This window comes from Thermobia domestica, chromosome 8 (genome assembly GCF_964235325.1).
Source record: "Thermobia domestica chromosome 8, izTheDome1.hap1.1, whole genome shotgun sequence".
In the NCBI taxonomy this organism is placed as follows: domain Eukaryota; kingdom Metazoa; phylum Arthropoda; class Insecta; order Zygentoma; family Lepismatidae; genus Thermobia; species Thermobia domestica.
In genome coordinates, this window is record NC_137461.1 from 20,048,387 (window position 1) to 20,070,719 (window position 22,333).

The 22,333-nt window shown below is 36.7% G+C and overlaps 1 protein-coding gene across 1 annotated transcript in view; it reads right to left on the reverse strand.

The window, feature by feature from the left end:
* Positions 1 to 18,786: 18,786 nt before the first annotated feature.
* Positions 18,787 to 22,333, reverse strand: part of LOC145692757 (transmembrane protein 248-like) — a 30,158-nt gene continuing 26,611 nt past the window's right edge. Inside the window, exon 6 of the mRNA XM_081768201.1 lies at positions 18,787 to 21,926. Coding sequence (XP_081624327.1) covers positions 21,909 to 21,926 — 18 coding nt within the window. The 3' untranslated portion in view covers positions 18,787 to 21,908. The remainder of the gene's footprint in view (positions 21,927 to 22,333) is intronic.

A 22,333-nucleotide genomic window follows, 5' to 3' on the forward strand; every position in this document is an offset into this window, starting at 1 on the left:
TAGATAGATAGATAGATAGATAGATAGATACATACATACATACATACATACATACATACATACATACATACATACATACATACATACATACATACATACATAAATACATACATACAGACAGACAGACAGACATATACAGGGTGTTAATGAACTATACCGACAAACTGTAAGAGGTGATTCCTCACATCAACATAAGAGAAAAAGTTCATATAGACCTATTGCAAAAAGTACATAGTTTCAGAGCTAGGGTTGTCCAAAATCGAGAAAAAGCTAAATTTCAACAGGCTCTATTTCGAATTCCAGAAACTGTGAATGGTGGTCCTGATCAGCGTAAAGGAAGTCATCTATACGCAATCCAAAAAGGCAAATTTTATCAATTTTCAATGTGTGTGTAGGGTATTCAGTGCAGGGTATAATTCTCACATATGTTCTCAATAGAGTTTTCAGATATAACCTGATTTCAAGAAGGGTCCAAAGTAGGCAGGAAGTAAGCCTTGACAACAATCGACATCCAGCGCTTCGGAGCGAAGTCGGAAGTGTTAGGAACCGGCAGCTCCATGTAGTTTGTATTCGGAATAACGTGTTATGCGATGTATTTCGTCACGATATATTTCACGTTTTCTTCACTTATAAGCGTGTGTGCCGGTGCTGTGCCATCAGTTAATAGCTCAGAATAATCTCTAAAATACTCATTGAATAAATGTGACAATTGGGGATGAAAGTGATGCACAACACAGTACTTAACAGCAAAATTATGGTTGAATTTAAATAAAATTCAATTGTTTCAATTATGAGAATGAATAGTTGGGGGGAAAATGAAAGAGAGAGATAGGTCATGATTAAGAAATAAAGGATGAGTACTAGCCTGACAGATCATATGAGATTGGTGTCGTCCTGGTCATCTGGATGATGAATGGTTTTCCCTGGAGGAGCCTGGATGAACTTGAGTTAGCCAACAACTGGATCTTAATTCTGTTGGACTGCCAGGGGCGTCGAGTTCTCTCGTCTTGATGCGTCTTCGATGATATTCTCCTACACATTCATTCCACTAGTCAGATATTGGACTCTATTGAATCTGCGGCGATGAACCAACAGAATGGTACTCCCAAGACATGGAGTTGGTTGTTCTCCAATAGAGCGACGTGCCTCTCACGACGATCCTGCCCCTTCCTAAATTTTGTGGCGAATACCCCCTGTCGATGTGTCCTCCATGGTTTTGCTTAATTAAAAAACAATTAGTCTGCCATTCAATAAACTAGGATATGTCAAACCAGGCGGAAAGGAACGCGGAAAAGCAAGAAGGAAACTAGCCGCGTTTATTGACAATTTCAAAAGTAACAGTTAACAAATACATGTTTATACAAACTGTCTGGCAATGTACAACATTAATAAAAGTTTTGTTCCGTTGGATTTTAAATGTTCATGAAACTGTAAACATAATTGAATAAAATAATTGAATTTGGCGAATTAAGTTAAGAGTTTATACAATTATCACATGGCCACTTCACATCTAATACACAGCTAATTCACACGTGAAAGAAAACATCGCACCATGCGTTTTCCCGAGTACGAGAGACTGTGCTGCTGCTGATCCTTAAAAACGGCATATTATATAGAAAACAAAACCATCCTGATTCTGGTTTATTATATCTTCTATGCATACAAAAACCGTTAGCCAACTTGTGGTTCCCAACCTTCCACCGCCAAGCAACTGGCCCACATTTCGGTTTCTCAAAATCGTATAAAACCGCCATAAAGAAATTTTATATGCTATATATCCTAAAACTATCTTGCTCGCAAAATACGTACGTGCCATGACTGCCAGATTAGAGAGAAACTTAAGAACACTCTAATGAATCAAATTTAGGACTGTATTCTTTTGTAATGTTTTTGGATATGTTTTTGATCGCATTAAAAATTTCTTCCACTCGAAGTGCCAGGTTGTTATAAAATTTCTAAACCTCTGAAAAAGATATTACCAAAGAGAAAGAAGCTACCACAAAAGAAACAGGCCGAACTACTACATCACCCGGTAGGAGAGAAAGCAATAACATGGGTATATGACGAACTCGGGCCCTTCCCAAGTAAGAAGGAAGAAATAAGTATAAACTAATAGCCACAGAATTAGCTACACGTTATGTTATTGCAAAAACGGTGGACGCAATAAATGCGGAAAATATAGAGAATTTTTTAGAATATGATATCATTCTCAGATTTGGAGCATTTATAACGCTGTATTGGGACCAACACCAGTACATGGAGTACAAAATTTCGTCTACACCCGGAGATGGGTGTTTCTTTAATTTCTTTAGAGCAATTTCTACTTCTGTTGGGCTAGGCTCTGAAATTTATGATTCTGCTGTGGATTTCTCTTTCCCCACGAACATGTTTTTGGCTGCGTGTTAAGCAAATCGTTAAAGAAATCTTTCCATCTATTCAAGATAATATCTGTATCAGTAAGAATTGTTCCGTCGTCTCTCTTTAATATATACGCGCGAAGTTGATACCCTTTCTTAAATTCGTTGATGCCCTTGAACATGTCTCGATTTTTTGTTTTACTATTATCTTCAAGTTCATTTATTTAAGCTTTCAAAAAATCGCTTTTCTCTCTTCTAAACATTTTGGAAGTTTCCCGCCTGATGTGAACGAAATTTAATGTAGTTATCATTCGGATTTTGTAGCCAACGCAGTTTCCTCTATATTCGCTTCTCCGTTAGTTTGGTGCATTTCTGGTCGAACCGTGATTTGTTCCTACGTATTTCCGCGTGCCCCAATTTTTCTCTTGCTGAAATTTTAATGCTATCCCTGATTTGAACCCAAGTACCCTCAACATTAGAGCTCTCAAAACCTTATAAAAACGAGAATTTATTACACTTCAATCTGATATTCCTCTCTCGCCGGTTTCTTCTCTAATTTCTTTAAACTAAACCTCATCGTTTTCAGATGTTGAATATTCTCTTTATTCAACGATAATCTCTCTCTCTTGTTAGCGCTGCTATCAGATAGTGATCAGTGTTACAGTTGGGTCCTGTGAACGAGTGAACATCAATTATGCTAGGCTGTCTTCGTCTATCTATTAAAACGTGAACAATGTGATTGTGTGTTCTTCCATATGGCGAGGTCCAAGTTTATTTATGCATGTCACGATGTGAGAATTTTATACTCTTCAGGATTAAGGTTTTCGGATGTTCCAAAGCTCACGAAACTAACCCTGCTAACGATCGAAACTACTTTCCGTTTGAAGACTTTCTTTCCCTATAACCGGTTTGAGAACATCCTGTGGCCGTACCTTGGCATTGAAATCCTCTAATAGAATTTTTATATGGTATCGCGGGACTTTGTCAAATACCCTTGATACTTCTCAAAAAGTGTCTTTTATATCGTCATCCTTATCTCCTGTTGGGGCATGTACGTATTAGTGCTGTCGAAATCGGTTTTTGAAAAAACCGAAAATCGGTTTTTGAAAAAAGTGAAATTTCATAAAACCGAAATGTCGGTTTTGAAAACCGCTTTTGCGGTTTCGGTTTTGAAAATCGCATTTGCGGTTTCGGTTTTGAAAACCGCTTTTGCGGTTTCGGTTTTGAAAACCGCATTTGCGGTTTCGGTTTTCAAAACCGCTTTTGCGGTTTCGGTTTTGAAAACCGCATTTGCGGTTTCGGTTTTGAAAACCGCTTTTGCGGTTTTCGGTTTTCAGAAAATCGGTTTTCTGAAAAACCGAAAACCGCAAATGTCACACTAATATCAAGTAACGACGAGAAAACAGCTAAGAATCTTTCCCCACTTCGGCTCACAGTTGCCAGATGGAGGGAAATTTTCCTCGGCGTAGGGAAAAAATTATCAAAATTTGCAGAAGGAAAAGAAGTTATTTTTTCTTAAAATGTCTTAAAGTGAAGGAAAATTCTTGGTGAATATACTTGTACAATTGGCAGAATAAAAAAATAAGTTGCAATTTCTCAAAGAGGCACGGGTATCGTTATTGGGAAGTAAAAAGATACAGAATAAAATATGATCGGTGTTTCCTTCACGTATAAACTACTGCAGGTGTCTGGGACTTTCGATAAGAAACCAGTCAACACATGCAAAACCACAACATTCACATTTATCGGAGTGGCAACAAATCAACAATAAAATTGTGTATTGAGATAGAGATTTTTTCTTTCTTTTCTCTTTCTTTTTTATTAAGAAAGGGAGGTGGTGCCTTTTTGTTAACAAAAGAAAGAGTGGCAGTACTATTTTTAAAAACAAGGGGAAAGAGCAATAATAATATAAAAGATGTCAGTCTAAGTGGATGATATTTCAAATTGAATTTCATGAGTTGCATGTGTAGTGATCTTAAATAGGGATATACCTTATTTCTATTGAGCTTAGTGTTGGCTTATTACCCTATTTTAGCGGGTACCACCCGATTTTCAGGTTCTATATTCGTCTCCCTCTTAAACATATCTTAATCACGAAAAACCACCCGCTTTTTGGGATTGGAGAAAAATCTAAGAGGACTTAGTTGATAAAGTGTTGGTATGGTATATTCAACGTAAACCGCTACATCTCTGACAATCTCAATCGCGATTGAGTTAAATTTGGACTCGCGCTCAGGCTCAGGCTCTGGGCTATCTGAGCAGTGCACGTGTGCAGAATCATTTGCTAATAAGAGATCTGCTCTAATGCACAATGGTTTTCTTTGTGTATTTCATGTGTTTTTAATGTAATGTATTGGAGGTTCTATACGAATGAATATTCGTTTGTAGATGTTGTAACAAACATACTTGAATTATTCATGCCTTCACAAGGTATAAAGAATGCCGAACGACAATTCCAAGACTCTTATAGAAGCGAATTTACATTTCTTAGCCAGGGCAGAACTCAGTTTGAAGCAAAATGTACACTCTGGAAAACGGTTTCGTTTGAAACGTAGGATGCAGGGAAGCAAATTGGACCTCCCCTGATTTTTATATATTTTGTAAATTAGACCACGAGGAACAAGAATATGAAGGAAATTTGACATTCCGAGTTTCGGAACTCGAGATATTCGAACATAAAGTGACCACGGAAGTAAACCGGACTCCACCTGATTTTTATATATTTTGTAAACTAGATCACGAGGAACACGAAGCTGAAGTAGTTTTGACATTCCGACCTCCGGAACTCGAGATATTAAAACTTAAAGTTTAATATAGACGCTATCTATCTATATGAAAAAACACAATATTCTCTATACGAAACATATTATGTCCTGTGAGATATATAAAAATAACCAAGAAAGTTCTGTCGCTTTTTGTGGAGGTCTATGTTCAATTGACCCTCATACCGTGAGTTGAGTGCGAATGGAGATAAGGCGAAGGTCAGTTGTTGGTGTGGGTATATCCAACATTCTACCTGGTTGTGGCAGTTCAGTTACAACGTGAACTTGTGTAAGGATGGATTGAATATGGAACCTCCACAGAGCATCATAAGGGCGTGTATGCTGTACGAGTTCAAACTTGGATCAAACGCCACTGCAGCGGGGCGGAAGATACCTCAGGCCTTTCGTGAGGGTGCCGAACAGTGGACAGACATGTGAGGAACTGGGGCTAACATTCAATGTTATAACAAAAGAGACACTGACCAAAGCTTAAAACTTTGCTTTATTTTAAATTATAATTTGTAACTGTTTCGGATATCTAGCATATCCTTCTTCAGACACGATCGAAATTAATGAAAATACAGACATATATATAAATGTTGTTATAACAAATTATAATTTAATTGAAATTGTAATTGAAACAGTTACAAATTATAATTTAAAATAAAGTAAAGTTTTAAGCTTTGGTCAGTGTCTCTTTTGTTAAAACAATTAATCCAAAGCCATGAATAGTCTTACTATTCAATGTTAATGGAGAAACCATTCTCCAGCACCTCCATCAATTTGGGAAGCACTACAAGTTGGGTCTATGTGTCCCAGGTGATTTGTCTCCGGGCCAGAAGGCTACGCGTGCAGACACCTGTGATTCTTTGCTGTCTCGTCTGAGGAAGGAGCCATTTCTGGACAGGGTGTTGACATGTGTTGAGAAGTGGATCCTGTACGAAGCTTCACGGCGTCGTCATCATTGGTTAAAATCCCACGAACCGGTTCCAAAACAGCTGAAATCAGCAATGCAGCAGAAAGTCCTCCTGTGTGTTTGGTGGACTGCTCACGACATCGTGCATCGGGAACTGCTACCGGGTGGTCAGAGCAGAACATCAATGCAACTGCGTACTGTCAGCAGTTGAGTCGTGTTCAAGAAAAACTCAAAACCCTGGAGCCAGCACTTCTCAATCGCTAAGGGGTTCCCTCGTTACGGAAACAACGCTATGCCCCACATAGCTAGAATGAGCCGGGACACTATCCTACGCTTTGGATGGGAAACACTATTGCATCCGCCATACTGTCCGGACATTGTACCGTCCTGTTATCACCTGTTCCTTTCCTTGGACACTCACTTTAAAGGACTCCAGTTCAACTCCGTAGTAGAGGTGCTAAATGCACTTGATACCTTCTTCGCTTCACGGCAAACCAAGTTCTACCGCGAAGGAATCCATGCCCAACCCGAACGTTGGCAGAAGGTCATTGATACTGATGGGTACTATTTTTGATCTTCCAGGTACGTCTTAGGTGACATATCGATGCTCTAAGTGATAGGTCAAAAAGCGACAGAACTTTCTTCGTTACTTTTATACATATTACATAAAACTACTGTATAAGTTCTAGTATCTCGAGTTCGGGAAGTCGAAATGTCAAAATTTCTTCAGATTTGTGTTCCTTGTGGTCTAATTTACAACATATATGAAAATCAGGTGGGGTCCAGTTTGCTTCCCTGCAGCCGAAAAGTACATTGGAAGTGTCATCAAAGAAATAACTAAAAAAAAAAAGTACTAAGGATCGCAGGTCAGTATTTGTAACACAGAAGTTCACATCAATACTTACGGTTTAGAACCCCTCACTTTTCTGATTTTAAAATATGGCAACCCTAATTTAGCTGTCACTTGTACAACCATCGAACTATCCCTTTCGCACTGTGCTGCACATATTACAATAATAGCCTTGGAGCAAATAAAAAAAAGTTAAAACACACATATAAATCAATACATTTGTCTCGATCGATAGATGCTTTCACAATTGTTAAAAGGTGTAATTAAAAACAGCAAACATTGTTTCTGCTTTGAAAAGGACAATCCCTTATAAAACCGCAAACACGGTTTCGGGCGGCTTTCGCTTTCGAAAAGAGCTTTTGCGGTTTCAGTTTCGAAAAGAGCTTTTGCGGTTTCAGTTTTGAAAACCGCATTTGCGGTTTCGGTTTTGAAAACCGCATTTGCGGTTTCGGTTTTTGAAAACCGCTTTTGCGGTTTCGGTTTTGAAAACCGCTTTTGCGGTTTCGGTTTTGAAAACCGCTTTTGCGGTTTTCGGTTTTCAGAAAACCGGTTTTCTCAAAAACCGAAAACCGCAAATGTCACAAAAATTCAACAGCACTAGTACGTATATTTAAAATAATACTCTCACACCACCGACCCTTAAAAATAATAAAAGAAAGTCTATCAAGAACAAGTTCAACCCGTTTAATTGCTGATATTAAAAGAATCGAAATTAAAATCTATTTGTGTGGTCAAATAGCATAACATTACAAAAGTTTACAATTATTAACAAGTTGCTGTCACCCATTTCGAACATTTTATAAGTACATACAGTAGTTTCTAACGTATTCAATTTCATTTCTTATCGACAGTGTGAAACGTTACAAATAGTTGTATTGTAATTTCCGTAACTGTTCTTCAAGTGGATTTGTAAACAACCAAAGATAGTTTTGTAAAATTTAACAAAAGGTCCAAAATACACCCCTTGAAAACAGCTCTTATTTGTAACAATGATTTTATTTTTCTGCAAAGATCAAAGAGAAACTTAAGAACACTCTAATAAATCAAATTTAGGACTGTATTCTTTTATAATGTGTTTGGATATGTTTTTGATCACATTAAAAATTTAGTGGCCGCGGTGGCTCAGTGGTAGAGCGTTCACCTATGGTGCTTGGAGTCTCGGGTTCAAACCCTGCTCCCACCAAGTGAACTTTGTGGTGGACAAACACCGTGTGCGTGGGTTTTCTCGGGGTTCTCCCACTTTCTTCATTCCATTTTCATTCATCTCTCATCATCACCGTCTTCTTTAGTCTAACCGGCATAACCGTGGGACGTAAAACTCAAAAATTTCATTTCACATTAAAAATTTCTTCCACTCGAAGTGCCAGGTTGTTATAAAATTTCTAAACATCTGAAAAAGATATTACCAAACAGAAAGCACTATTACCTATGATAAAGAACAACAAATTCATTTTACCTTGAACCCACTGGCGCAAATCCCGGGCGATGAGGGGGGCATGCAACACATCAACTGGTAAATATGCAGAAACCGCTTTTAACTATCAATATTGGGATGTCTCTTCTTGCTAGCCATCTCTTGAAGCCAAAGTGTAGTCCAAAGGGTTTAGGTCCGGACTTGCAGGTCAATCTGAAGTCCGGAATATTTGCCTCCAGCCATTGTGCTTGTCCGTCCGTTGTGTACTGCGGCTGACGAGGAAAGTCCATAAACCATGAGAGTTGAATTTTGATGCAAATTAGTGACAAGATTCAGTTCGAGTTGCTAAGTATACTGGGAGGCCATGTATTCCATCGCGGTAGAACTTGGCGGGCCGTGAAGCGAAGAAGGTACCAAGTGCATTTTGCACCTCTACTAGGGATTTGAACTGGCGTCCTCTAAGTTGATTGTCCAAGAAATGGAACAGGTATAATCGGACGGTGCAATGTTTGGGGAGTATGGCGGATGCAATAGTGTTTCCCATCCAAAGTGTAGAATGGTGTCCTGGGTCATCCTAGCCACGTGGGGCTTAGCGTTGTCCTGTAACAGGAGGACCCCTTTGCGATTCAGAAGTGCTGGTTCCAGAGTTTTGGGTTTTTTCTTGAACACGGCTCAACTGCTGACAGTACACAGTTTCATTGATGCTCTGACCAGGGTTGAATTCAGGGGATAGCCCGGGGGGAATCTCCCCCCGAAGAAAATTCATTCCCCCCGGAGAAACTCAAAGAATTTCAGTCACAAAATGTAGAAATTACTTCACATAATTATTTGCTTTCTTTCCGTGCACATGAAGACGAAATCCAATCTCTCAATATACACATAAATGACGCAGACCCATTCTATATAAATATTAAACATCTAACATCTAAGATAGAATACCAAATAGCCAATAAAACTTGTATTTCTTAACGCTATGGCCGAGTTTGGCAGAACATGAAATTGTCAACTGTTGAAGAAAGGTTTGTATTTTAGTAGGTACTATACTCTCGCCCTATATTGTATATTTGTAGGTAGCACTATCACAGGTTGAGATAGGAAAGGAAAGATAGGAAGATCTTTCGATCATTCCATATGATCTCTGATGTCAACAGATTTCAGTTCTTGAAAATGTATAGTTCTTGCATTATTTGAAATAGGGCACCTAAATCCCATTTCTCGCATCGGAAGTAACAAACATAAATGTGTTTTACGATTGTTAAAGTAAACACACCTTTCTTTAATTAAAAATAATTAAGTTAAAGGGAGAGATTCAGAGGACATCATTTAGAGGGATCAGGGAGGAACAGTTATCCCTCCTGGATTAGAGACTTATATAGAATTTATCAATATGATAGTAGTATATAAGTGAAAGATCGCTATTGAAGGTGTTGAAGATCCTGCTCAGAGCCGTGCCATGGGGGAGGGGCAAGCGGGGCGACGGCCCCGGGCGCCGAAGTAAGGGATGCAAAATTCGGGAGGGAAAAAGGAAAGAAAAGAGGGAAAGAAAAACAGAGGAATAAAACACATGTGCACATATTATATAAAATAAAAGAAAAAAAGTAATGAAAAGTGCACAAAATCAAGGAAAAGCATGGTTTACTTTTTAAAATTTTCTCACCTTTGCGGCTGGTCTGTCGACCTCACTCATATATACGGGGGTGTCGTCGTATACTCTCGCGCCAAGCGCTGATTTTCCACGACACGGCACTAATCCTACTGAAGATTTCGTAAACTAAACTATTGATGTGTATGCAGTGAAGAAACCAAGGCTAATATGCTTGATTTAGAATCAGAAGTGTGAGAAAGAATGATAACTTTTTGTTAAGATATTTCTGTGTGTTTGTTTGTTTTAGGACAAAAAATATTTGAGTTAATTTAAATCTTTTTAAAAACTTCTACATTAGTAACAAACAATAACTACTGAATATAGGAAATAATAACAAAAATAGCTACTGTAAATAGCATTTAAAGTTTAGTCTAAAATATTTTTGCCAGTCTTTATTTAATGCTTTAGATGAAATCAAACGAGTTTTTTTTTTTTTTTAATTATAATTTCACATTGAATATTTATCAGCAATTTGTCTCAATATTAGGTAAGATGTGTATGTGAATGGAATTGTTAAATATCGCAATCGAGATAGCAATCGAGATGACAATCTTCGAATCCAGGATTCACACACACACACACACACACACATATATATAAACATATCTCGTTATCTCTTATGATTTTTGCTCTATAGTGATCAATACTGAAACCGTGAGTTGTGATCAGGGGCGGATCCAGGATGGACTTCTGGGGGAAGGTTGTAATATTGCTACTTAGACCTATTTTTAAGAGCTGCGAACTCTGGGATGGGTTTTATTTATATATAAAATAAGAAATTGTCCTTTTCTGGAGGGAATTGCCCCGATCGCCCCCCCTCTGAATCCACCCCTGGTTGTGATATATTTCTCCTACTTCCTGTTTTTGTAGAGGAACAAGTGAGTTTCGTTTCACAGTGTAAAGCTATGGTAGACTTCCAATCTATGCGAATTGAATACTCAAACTTCAGTACAACAAGTAGCACAATTAAAACTCCTGGTTGGAATAGATTAATAAGATCAAAGATAGACTCTGATCCTCGGATGCTGAATCAGTATCAAAAAGCCATTATTAGCTAACACTTATACTTTTTTCTATCGTTTTTGTTCTATGACGATTAAGATTGAAAGTAGGGATGGTTAATTTGAACTACTTCCGGCTTGAATAGAGGGTTAAGGGAGGAGATCGAATCTATTCTTAGGACGCTGAATCGATTTCAGAAAAAAAAACTCTTCTCGATATCTTTTATAGTTTTTGCTCTATGAATATAAGTATTGGAACCGAAAGTAGTAGTAAATTTCAAGCATTTCCGGTTACAAAAGAGTGATGCACGTTATGACGATATGTTCTCTTAAAACCCTGGATTGATTCCAGAAATTTGCTTGTCGCTATCTATTACAATTTTTGTTTTATCGCAACAGATGTTAAAACCGGAAATGGTTAATTTGAACACTTTCAGTTCAAATAAAGTGTGAACGAAGAAGGTGGAATCTATTCTTGGGACGCTGGATTGATTTTTTTTTAAAAAGGCATCTTGATATCTCTCACCGATTTTGCTCTATGGAAATTAGTATTACCTATAAAATAAAAAATAGTAATAAACTTCAACCACTTCTGCCTCTGTGCAGTGTTGCGGATTGTAATGGTATTTTCTCTTGAGATCATTAATCGATTGTAGGTGAACCATTTGTCGCTATCTATTACCAATTTTGTTGTGGCGATAAATGTTGAAACTTGTAATAGTTAATTTGAACCATTTCTGGTGTGAATAGAGGTCAAGGGAGAAGGTAGAGCATATTCCTAGGACGTTTTAGACCAAGGACCAAGGGGGTGATAACTCCCCCCTCTAGGGAACTTTTACCATTTTAGAAATGTTCTTTAGGGTCCTTAGAATCAAAAAATAGTTGTCGGTCAACATATAAGTGCAACCCTGGAGCCCTTAACCCTTTAGCACCCGTGTATATTTACAGACATCGATGGGATCTCTTTAAATGACCGTAGATCAGACCGTTAGTGCAACACGAACAAGTTATACCTCGATCGATTTGTAAGACTGTAGGCTTTCAGTTTACGTTATGAACGAGACATTTCTGTGTACAAAGGAAAACTAATTGAGGGATATTTAAGAAAATTTCCCCAAAAAAGTCTCTTGTCGCGATTCTTTTAAGTTATTACGTGACAACACTGCAAACTACGTGAATAATAAAGTGTATTTAGGTGTTCCATTTCATGTTCAACATAAACTGAAAATTTCGTCTTGATCCATCAAATAGCAGCAGAGGAGATATGTATTTTATAGTCTTCACAGGGTTCATAATAATGGATTTTCATGGAAGTACGAGTATGACTTTGTGTCAATGTACAGTTATTACGTGGCAACACTGCAAGCTACGTGAATAATAAAATGTATTTATGTGTCCTATTCTATGTTCAACTTAAACTGAAACTTTCGTCTTGATCCATCAAATAGCAGCAGAGGAAATATGTATTTTATAGTCTTCACAATTTTCATAATAATTGATTTTTATCGAAGTATGATTATGACTTTGTGTCAATGTTCCGTTTTATTTTTCTATAGAAAACAAGTGATATAAATTATTTTAGTCGATTTTCTCATTCGTTATATTATGACAGATTCCCAGCACCGAGAAATACCCCAGGAAGGTTTTATGGTTTGTTCGTCCATGGTATAATATAAATAATTTCAAAGCAATAATTTTACTGTTGTGCGGTTACATTATGTTCCTTTGAAAATACTTGTTGTTCTGCTATTCTACAACGAATACACTTCCAAACATGTCTGCTGATATGTGAAGTTATCAAACAACTCTCAAAGTTATTACGTACGGCACGTATTCTTATTACATGTGCACACAGATAATCGCACTTAATATAGTATGTAATATGTAGTTTTTTTTTTAATTGACGTAATATTAAATAATTTGTTATATTCTTTGTGTTCTTGTCTTTCCGTAAGTTAATAATACGGTTGTAGCACATTCGCCCTGAAATCCACGTGTTCTCAGTTATTCTGGAAAAGAATGACAAACAAAAAGAAGCCAGTCAGACAGACGACAATTGCAACAAGAAAAAGGATTACTGTTGTGAAAAATCGAAAATTCTGTGTAATACACTACACATAAAACGAAACTGATAGACGACAAATTTCAAAATAATTTGTATCACTTGTTTTCTATAGAAAAATAAAACGGAACATTGACACAAAGTCATAATCATACTTCGATGAAAATACTACTATAAAATACATATTTCCTCTGCTGCTATTTGATGGATCAAGACGAAAGTTTCAGTTTAAGTTGAACATGAAATGGGACACCTAAATACACTTTATTATTCACGTAGTTTGCAGTGTTGTCACGTAATAACTTAAAAGAATCGCGACAAGAGACTTTTTTGGGGAAATTTTCTTAAATATCCCTCAATTAGTTTTCCTTTGTACACAGAAATGTCTCGTTCATAACGTAAACTGAAAGCCTACAGTCTTACAAATCGATCGAGGTATAACTTGTTCGTGTTGCACTAACGGTCTGATCTACGGTCATTTAAAGAGATCCCATCGATGTCTCTAAATATACACGGCTGCTAACGGGTTAAGGGCTCCAGGCAGGGGCGTAAATAAGGGCCTCGCAGACCCCGCATTGCGGGGGGCCCGAAGCCATCACGGGGCCCCAAATCATGATGTAGAACGTAGAGAAAGGGCCCCATTCCACGTTGTCTGCGGGGTGGCCCCCAAGTCCTTAGTTACGCCACTGGCTCCAGGACCCAGGTGTTGCACTTATATGTTGACCAACAACTATTTTTTGATTCTTAGGACCCTAAGGAACATTTCTAAATAGTGGCAAAAGTTCCCGAGGGGGGAGTTATCACCCCCTTGGCCCTTGGTCTATTAGTCGATCGCGAAAAACCGCATCACGATTTCTCCTAGTTTTTGCTTTATAAAAATCAGTATTGAAACCAATATACTAGTAAATTCAGGCACTTTTGGTTTCGATAGTATTGTGGGTTGTGTGATATCTAGCTTATATACTCTTGATACGGTATATAGATTCGATTGAAAAAAAAAAAAAAAAAAAAACACTTGTGGCTATCTATTACTATTTTTGTTCTATATCAATTAATGTTGAAACCGAAACGGTTAATTTGAACGACTTCCGATCTCAATAGAGGATTAATGGAAAAGATAGACCTATTTTTTGGAAGCTAAATCGATTGCAAAAATCATCATCTCGATATTTCGTAATTCAGTATTGAAACCGGAAATAATAGTAAATATAAACAATTTCTGGTTTTGATTGAATGTTGTGGATAGTTATATGTTGTCTTAAGACGCTAAATTGTTTGTAATAAATCGCTTCTTGCTATTACCCTTTTCGTTCTATAGCGATAAAAGTTGAACCAAAAAGAGTATTTGAACCACTTCCCGCTTGAATGGAGGGTTAATGGAGGATATGGAACCTATTTTGGGGGCTCTGAATCGACTGCAAGAAACGGCTTCTCAATACCTGTTACTGTTTTTGCTCTGACACCTCTCGACAGACAGACGGACAAGGCCATTCTAAAGACTTCCGACACTTATGCATAGCTTCAGCTGCAAGTTTAATAAGGGCGAACATTGAATATATTCTTGGGACACTGAATTGGTTCTGGAAAACCGCGTTTCCCTATATATTACCGTTTGTGTTCTGTGGTGATCAATAATGCAACAGAAAGCGATAGATCTCTACCACTTCTGGATTAAATAAAAGTCAGATGGATTAGATGAATCTATTCGTGTTGCAAAAATATGCTTCTCGCTATTTCTAACGGCTCTTGCTCTGATGCCAGCTGACAGACGAACGGATGGATAGAGAGACAGATGAACATAGCCGTCCTATAAGACTTCTTATACGTATGCATAGTATACTGTAGTTTTCAAGTACTAACAAATGAAATGAATTCAGTTTGTTTTACGAAAGTTATCCGTTTTCCGTTTATCCGCAGTTTTCGTTTTCCGTTTTTCGAAAAAATGTGGCCATACCTATTCGAAGACCGACACCATACACCTCACTGCACACACATGTTGCAATTTGCCACTTGGTATTGAATCTTGTAGTAATCTTTATCACCATCTATTCTTAGCAGGTATGTATGCATTCTCTTATCACTTATAGCAGAACAAACCCAAGAAAAAGTGAATTCTAAGTTTTCAGGTGTATATTCTAAGAATAGGCTGTGAACTGATAATTTAAATCATATTCATTGTTCAATGCGTTAGCGATAAATCGATTTTATTTAGACAAACTGACAATAAATACATTAAAGTATTTTGACTTCGTAACATGCACGGTAAATTATAAATTGTCAAGTATGAGTATTGGAAAAGAACGTAATATTCTACAACAATGAGGTCTTTGCGTAAGGTTTCAAGACGGGAGAACAAAACTTGACACACTATAATGGACCATGTAAAATTGCCTAAAATAGATTTTTGGTTTGATTCAGTTTAACGTCCCACACTTTTGCCTGCTACTCTAAAGGAGATGTGGACCTACTGATTATAGTGGAATCTGAACCATTTTGGTTGTTCAACTAATATGCACCAGTTTATATAATTTTTCTCATATATATCCGAATAATCCCTTTCATATTCTCTGCTCGTCAGTACTATTAAACGTTTCATCGACCACCAGTCTATTCCATCGTGCTTCGAAATAGGTATAATTTATAGCATGCTGCTTTTCCATTTTTCAGTACACGCATTTCAATTTAACAAACGATTTCTCTCACTAGGCTGAAGATCTGATTGGTATAGTGGCTATTGTACATCAAGTGGTTACTATTGCATTAGTTAAAACTTAGTGATGGGCACAAAAACCGGTTTTTGAGAATTAAAAAAAAAAACTGTTTTCTCCAAAACAGGTTCGGTTTTCTCCGGAACTGATTTCGGTTTTATTCAAAACCGGTTCTGGTCTTTTTCCAAAATTGGTTCTATTTTCTGACCAGAATAGTGTTCCGTTGTTCTCCAGAAACCGATTCCGTTTCCACAGAAATATTTCTGTGTGTTTTCCAAAAGTTTTCACCGAAACAAGTTTCGGTGAAAAAACGTTTTTTTTTTTTGGAGAAAACCGAAACCGGTTTCGGTATAAACGGAATTGTCAGTTTTTCTAGAAACCGGTTTTGCTCATTCCTAGTTAAAACTCTAAGTGCTCGCACGACCGCGTTTCATAACACAAATCTAAGTCGCACAGATTTTATATGTTCCTGTGGGTGAGAGAGCTCTTAACTCTGAAGTAAAAACAGATATGTAAACTTCGGTTACGGAAATGGATTCAGGAGTAAATTGCAGTGCTATTTGATACCCCATATGACCCCCTTGCCATTTATCATATTTGACCGTAATTGAAGATGGCGACAATGCACTGGAAATATTTCCACAGATGCTCCATCTCGGTTTACAATACTGAAGTCAGATCTACCAAAAGGTTTTTCATTTTTGTGCCAAAAGGGTATTCTTGGACATTGCCTACTGGATTTCAAGATGGTATCGGTGTAGCAGCTCAACGAAGCATTTGCACATCGAATGACTATTACTACGTTACGTAGCAACTGTTAACTGAATCTTGTCACTAATTTTCATCAAAATTCAACTCTTACGGTTTATGGACCTTCCTCGTGAATCCTGCTGGAAGCTCCAGTTCTATCCATGGAAGAGCATGGTGGTGAGATTCCTGACTACTCTCTCAAGCACTGTCTCCTGGTAAACTCTGACTGATGTTTTGAACCCCTTTTCACAGAAATGGAGCTCCGTTGTGCCCTCCTAGTTCACATCCCACCACATGATAGGCAGGATGCTGACCCCTCTGGATTCTTGAAGCCTTTTCACCAGTTTCTCTAGAGGATATGGCATATCGTCGCTGCGCCTCGAAGAACCGCTATGTAACATTTTTTGTCGAAAATGAATTATGCCGTGCAAATAGACCTGAAAACTGTCAGGCAGCGTCCCTTATAATGTAATAAATGAATATTCAATTGTTTCGCCACAAGGAAAAAATAATAGATTGAAATTAAAGGCTTCAAGTTCTCATCACGTACATATTGATCCTCTGTAAAGGCGCAAAAGATAAACCGATATGTGCTACGTAAACACAAAAATAGTAATATAATATTGTTGAAGCAAGCTACAACAATGTCCAATGCATAATATACGCAGAACCAATTTTACTATATTTGTCATGTTTTCCGTGTATATTTGGCAAAATTTTAAGTTTGGAATGTTTCTTGCTTTTCCTGAAAAGTTGTGGTTTTAACACATAGCGGTTCTTCGAGGCGCAGCGACGATATACAGGGTGGCCCAAAAGTAGTTATACAGTGCTGTACTAATCAGCTCATTGCATTGTATATCATTTCTTATTGTTAGCCATCAGATAGATTTAGTTTCTTTCTGCCTTATGCAGAGTCGTTTCGACGTATGATTAGCGTCATACTAAAGGCCTGACTACTGCAGGAAACAAATGTTAGTCGAACTCTTTAGTATGGTACTAATCACGCGTCGAAACACTCTGCATATGGCCCTTTATTACTTGTTCCTAATGTGTTTTTACTTACATCTTACGCTCCGAAGAGATGAACTAGAATGTTTATACTTGATCAATGTAGGGGTGTATACCTACTTTTGGGCCACCCTGTATTCTGTCATTTTGGCCATTCAAAGTCTCCTTAACACTGGAAATCTTTTCACCAATGAAAAGGATTCAACGGTGCCCATTTGCAGTGTAACGCTTAAGTAAGCACTCTACTTTTAGCAGCCTCTGGCGTTTCTGTTTTGTCAGAAGACGTTCTTTGTAAGTATGGAATGAGGGTCACTGCTTAAAACCCTGCCTTACTAAAAATAATACAAAATTTTACCATTTTTCTTTTGCTTGTTTATTCATCAGTGAAAGGAGATAATGAAATGCAAGTCACCACAATCATAGATAATGCTATTCTAAAACAGAAAATATGAACCTGAAGAATGTTCAGTGTTGCCATCCACAGAAATTACAGTGTTGCCAGAAAAACAATTTTCCCAAAATCTAAGTTAAGGCAGCGAGTAGAGGAACAAACTCAACTGCATTTGCTTACGTATCATATTGTTTTGGTTTCCTGTGAACTACTTTTTAAATAACAGTTGTATTTAGTTTGTAATAAACAAAATAGTTTTAACATACAGTTATTAAAACTAAATAATAATGTTAATTAAAAAGTAGTTTACAAGAAACCAAAACATGATGCGTAATCAAATGCAGTTGAGTTCGTTCCTCTACTCGCTGCCCTAACTTAGATTTTAGGGAAATTGTTTTTCTGACAACACTGTAATTTCTATGGATGGCAACACTGAACATTCTTCAGATTCATATTTTCTGTTGTAGAATAACATTATCTATGATTGTGGTGACTTGCATTTCATTATCTCCTTTCCTGATGAATAAACAAGAAAAAGAAAAATGGTAAATTTTGTATTATTTTTAGTAAGGCAGGCTCTTAACATGTGAGACACAGACATTTTCGATATCTTTAGCTCACGAGCCATAATTGTTTCCTAACCTGATTTCGTCGGACACGCGCTGCCACTGCTTTCACAAGTTTCGGTGTTCGTACTGTGTGGTCTTCCTTACTTCTTTCACAATATTCCAGTCTCAACAAAACGCTGGATAGTGCGGTAAACGAATTTTTTACTAACTTGGATTTTCTGGAGGGTTCTGAAAATCTCCCCTGGTGATTTGCCTACCTTGTGCAACGCTATCACAGTCAGACGACTTTCATAATTGCCCCATTCCATCTTGAATGAAGAATCAACACAATTAAAAGATATAAAATGCAAATGTGATTGAAAGAAACTGATGCCAGTTTATTCTTGCGCACTTTTCAGCTCTTATCAACATTTACATCATTCTATGAAATCTGTGTTCACGAAAAAAATAATATATATACAGAAAAAAATGATGCGTGTATTATGAACATATTTTTGTCTGTTTTTTTGCTTCTTTAAATATTTAATCCATTTACATACGTAATACGCATTGAAAGATTAAATTATACACATCTTTATACATATACAGGGTGAGGAAAAACGATATATGATTTAAAGGACCAAAGTACTATTCAAGATCATGATTTCGAGGCAAAATAACTCGATGTATAATGTAACAAACACACAGGAGTTCTTAATAAATGTGAGGTGTTTAGTACGTATGTATTCCTGTAATTATATATATATATAAAATGAAAGTGAAAAACAGTTTCAGGATTATAAAAACATCTAAAAGAAGCAGCAAAACATGAGATCAAAGGGGGCGAATGTGAAAAAGATATGAAAACACATACCGAGAATTTTAGAATATTCATTGGAACTAATACTTAGAGAGATAATTTGGATAACAAATGGCCATTGTTGTTAGCTATAATAGAAGGTAACAATATAAATTCTGCTTTCGACGTTCATGGTTAATTGTGACGATTATGACTCTTGTTTTTCGCTTCAAAATACCTAGGATCTTTGGAAGAGCATTTTTTTTTAAATAGTTGTAGTTCAACGGCTCTTCTAGTTTCTACTCTGACCTTTTTGTATCTGATCTCCTTCGTAAGTTAGCGCTTAGCATACACGTCTTTGGCGTGGGAGACCCGTTCGATACACGGTAGGAGCTCATGTGGTTCGGATTGCACGTTAATCAGTAGGTCCACGTCTCATATAGCCTCTCTGTTGAATGAGACGTTAAACTCAAAATCAACAACTCAACTTCTTTTATCAATAATTTAGTTGTTATACCACTTCTGAATTTTTCTTCGAATAGGATAGCAGTTCCTAGTTTTTTCTTTTTCTTTTTTTTCCCATAGCAGGTTCTCCAATCATTGACTTAATTTTTAAGTTTGTATGGTAAGGAGAAGAAACACATTCTAAGTTGAAATTACATTTTTAGGCGAAGATCAAAATAACATTAAATTCTCCTCTCTTCATTCTTTCATTTCCCTTGTTTTATAAGCATTCTTTCAGTTAAATACCATATTTGCGCGAATATACGTTGTGTGCGAATATAGGCCGCACCTAAATTTTTGACACGAGGTTATAGAAACAAGTAAATCTCGAATATACGCCACACTACTAAATTTACGAGAAAGTTCAATTAGACAGTACTTTTGAGTTGCATCTCTCTCCTTTCCCTGCTTCAACTCCCACATAACTAAGAGTGATTCATCACCAACAGGACAGGTTTTTACGTTTTGGGAGGTCTAGTAATGTGACTAATTTAAGAGACAGTGTAAGGAAGTACAAAGTCGATTTATTCGAGAAAAGTTGATCATTTGGTTTCTGAGTGACGATAAGAAAGGAGCGTACTACTTATATAAAAATAAATAATTAAAAAAAAAAAAAAAACTTCAAGACGTCAGCTATGCAAAGGAACATGGGACAGCGGAAAGCTGGACGCAGATTTGATGTTGATTAATTAATTAATTAATTAATTTTAAAAAAACCTTCCTTGGTGATGTGCAAGTGAAGAGAAGCTCTTAAACAGTTTGAAAAGTTGGCTGTTCATTTCGAGGGCAAACACTCAGATGAAAAAAAAAAAAAAAAAAAAAAAAAGCTTGATTTTATAGTTTAAAAGAGGAAATGCGAATACGCTGTTACAGCTGAAATGATTCAAATTGAAGATTGCAAAATAATACGCATATATATATATATATATATATATATATATATATATGTCATTTTGAAATTGACGATTTCTGATCTGATTTGAGGGGGAAATCTCGATTATAGGCAGCACCATATTCGCGCAAATACGCTATCCTTTTGCAATTTCTAAAAAAAACTTTAAAGTAGAACGTAAGTATCTCCAATCAACTCGAACACTACTAAAAGTTATCAGATACGAGGAGAGAATCAGACCTGATTTACCAAAAACTACTTGAATCATGATTTTTACAAAGCTGTGAAAGGAAATGTTCTATATTTTTAGTACCCACTGATAATGATCCCTAATTGATGTCTATGCAAGGAACGGAAAAGGAGGGGTGATTTCTTTGCGTAGCTTTCAAAAATCTTTCAGTTCAAAACTACTATGTTTCAGTTTTTCCTCACTCCGTATACTTTTACATATATTACATAAAACCAAGTACACAATCACATAATTAAGCATTAGAACACAAACATTCATTCTCGCTCAGATTTAAAAGGCACATGAAATAGTGAAATTTGTATATATTTACACATACAAAATAAGTATTAATAATTCATAATTTCCGCTGCTCTGTGCTTTACGTGAATCCATGTCCTCCTATACAGAAAACAATTCCTTTTTCCTCATAATATAATCAAATACACGTATTACTGTGATTGTGTGAATATCAGGACATAAACTGAAAATTAAGGAAAAAGAAAAAAAATCTTGTTAACAATGTAGTATCACGAAGTTCACTGATAACTCGAAACTAAATATATGAACAGCCTTACACAGAGTCACAATCGCTGACGAAATAAAAGCGTTCTTGATAGATTCATTAATATATACTTCTTTTTTTTTTAATTTGTTCTCACATATTTTACATGAAGTCTCATGTAATCATCACACAAACATAAAGCTTATAGCCATACAAGCTCACATATCACACACACTTATATATATATATCTATATATGAACCACCGCATACATTCATACTGATCGTTCCTTAGCTTTTACATCTTCACACACACATAAACATATTTCACATACACACGCGCGTGTGCATGTGCGCACACACACCACCACACGTATTCACAGTCTTCTCCAAAGTCCAAGTTGAAACAAAAGAGAAAGCCCTCGTATATTCTGACTGACATCACTATCAAACATTCTTTTCCTTTCTCATTTACTTCAATAAACGTTCCTATTTACAAAAAATTCAGACGTTCTGTTTTACATATTTCTTCCTTCCCTCTATGTACATATGGCGAGCCATGATGTTTCCTTTTAAGGATCCAGTGGAACCTGCAATACCAAAAAATACATAATGAATTATTAGAATCATGCAATGAAACTTAAAATAGTGTGTTGTACTGTGTCCGTCCATACGTCACTTCACACGATAACTGTTGAACTGAAGCAAATTTTTTAAATTCTGTTTTCTGCAACAGATAACTAGATGTGACGTGTAGTCACATATATACATATTTGCATACTTAAAAAAAAAGATTGTAAATCTTACTGCAAGTGGTAATAGTCTGCTAAACTGCTAATAGATGGCAGTAGTGGTTGTCAGACAGCTTGCTGTGAGAAACCACGTTTCCTCTTTCCCCGTTGTGGTAAGCATCGAGACTGTATGCCTTCATACGGGGAAAAATCGTACGAACCTGACGGATCTGAATTTCTGCATGTCTTCGCCTACAAAATTGTGT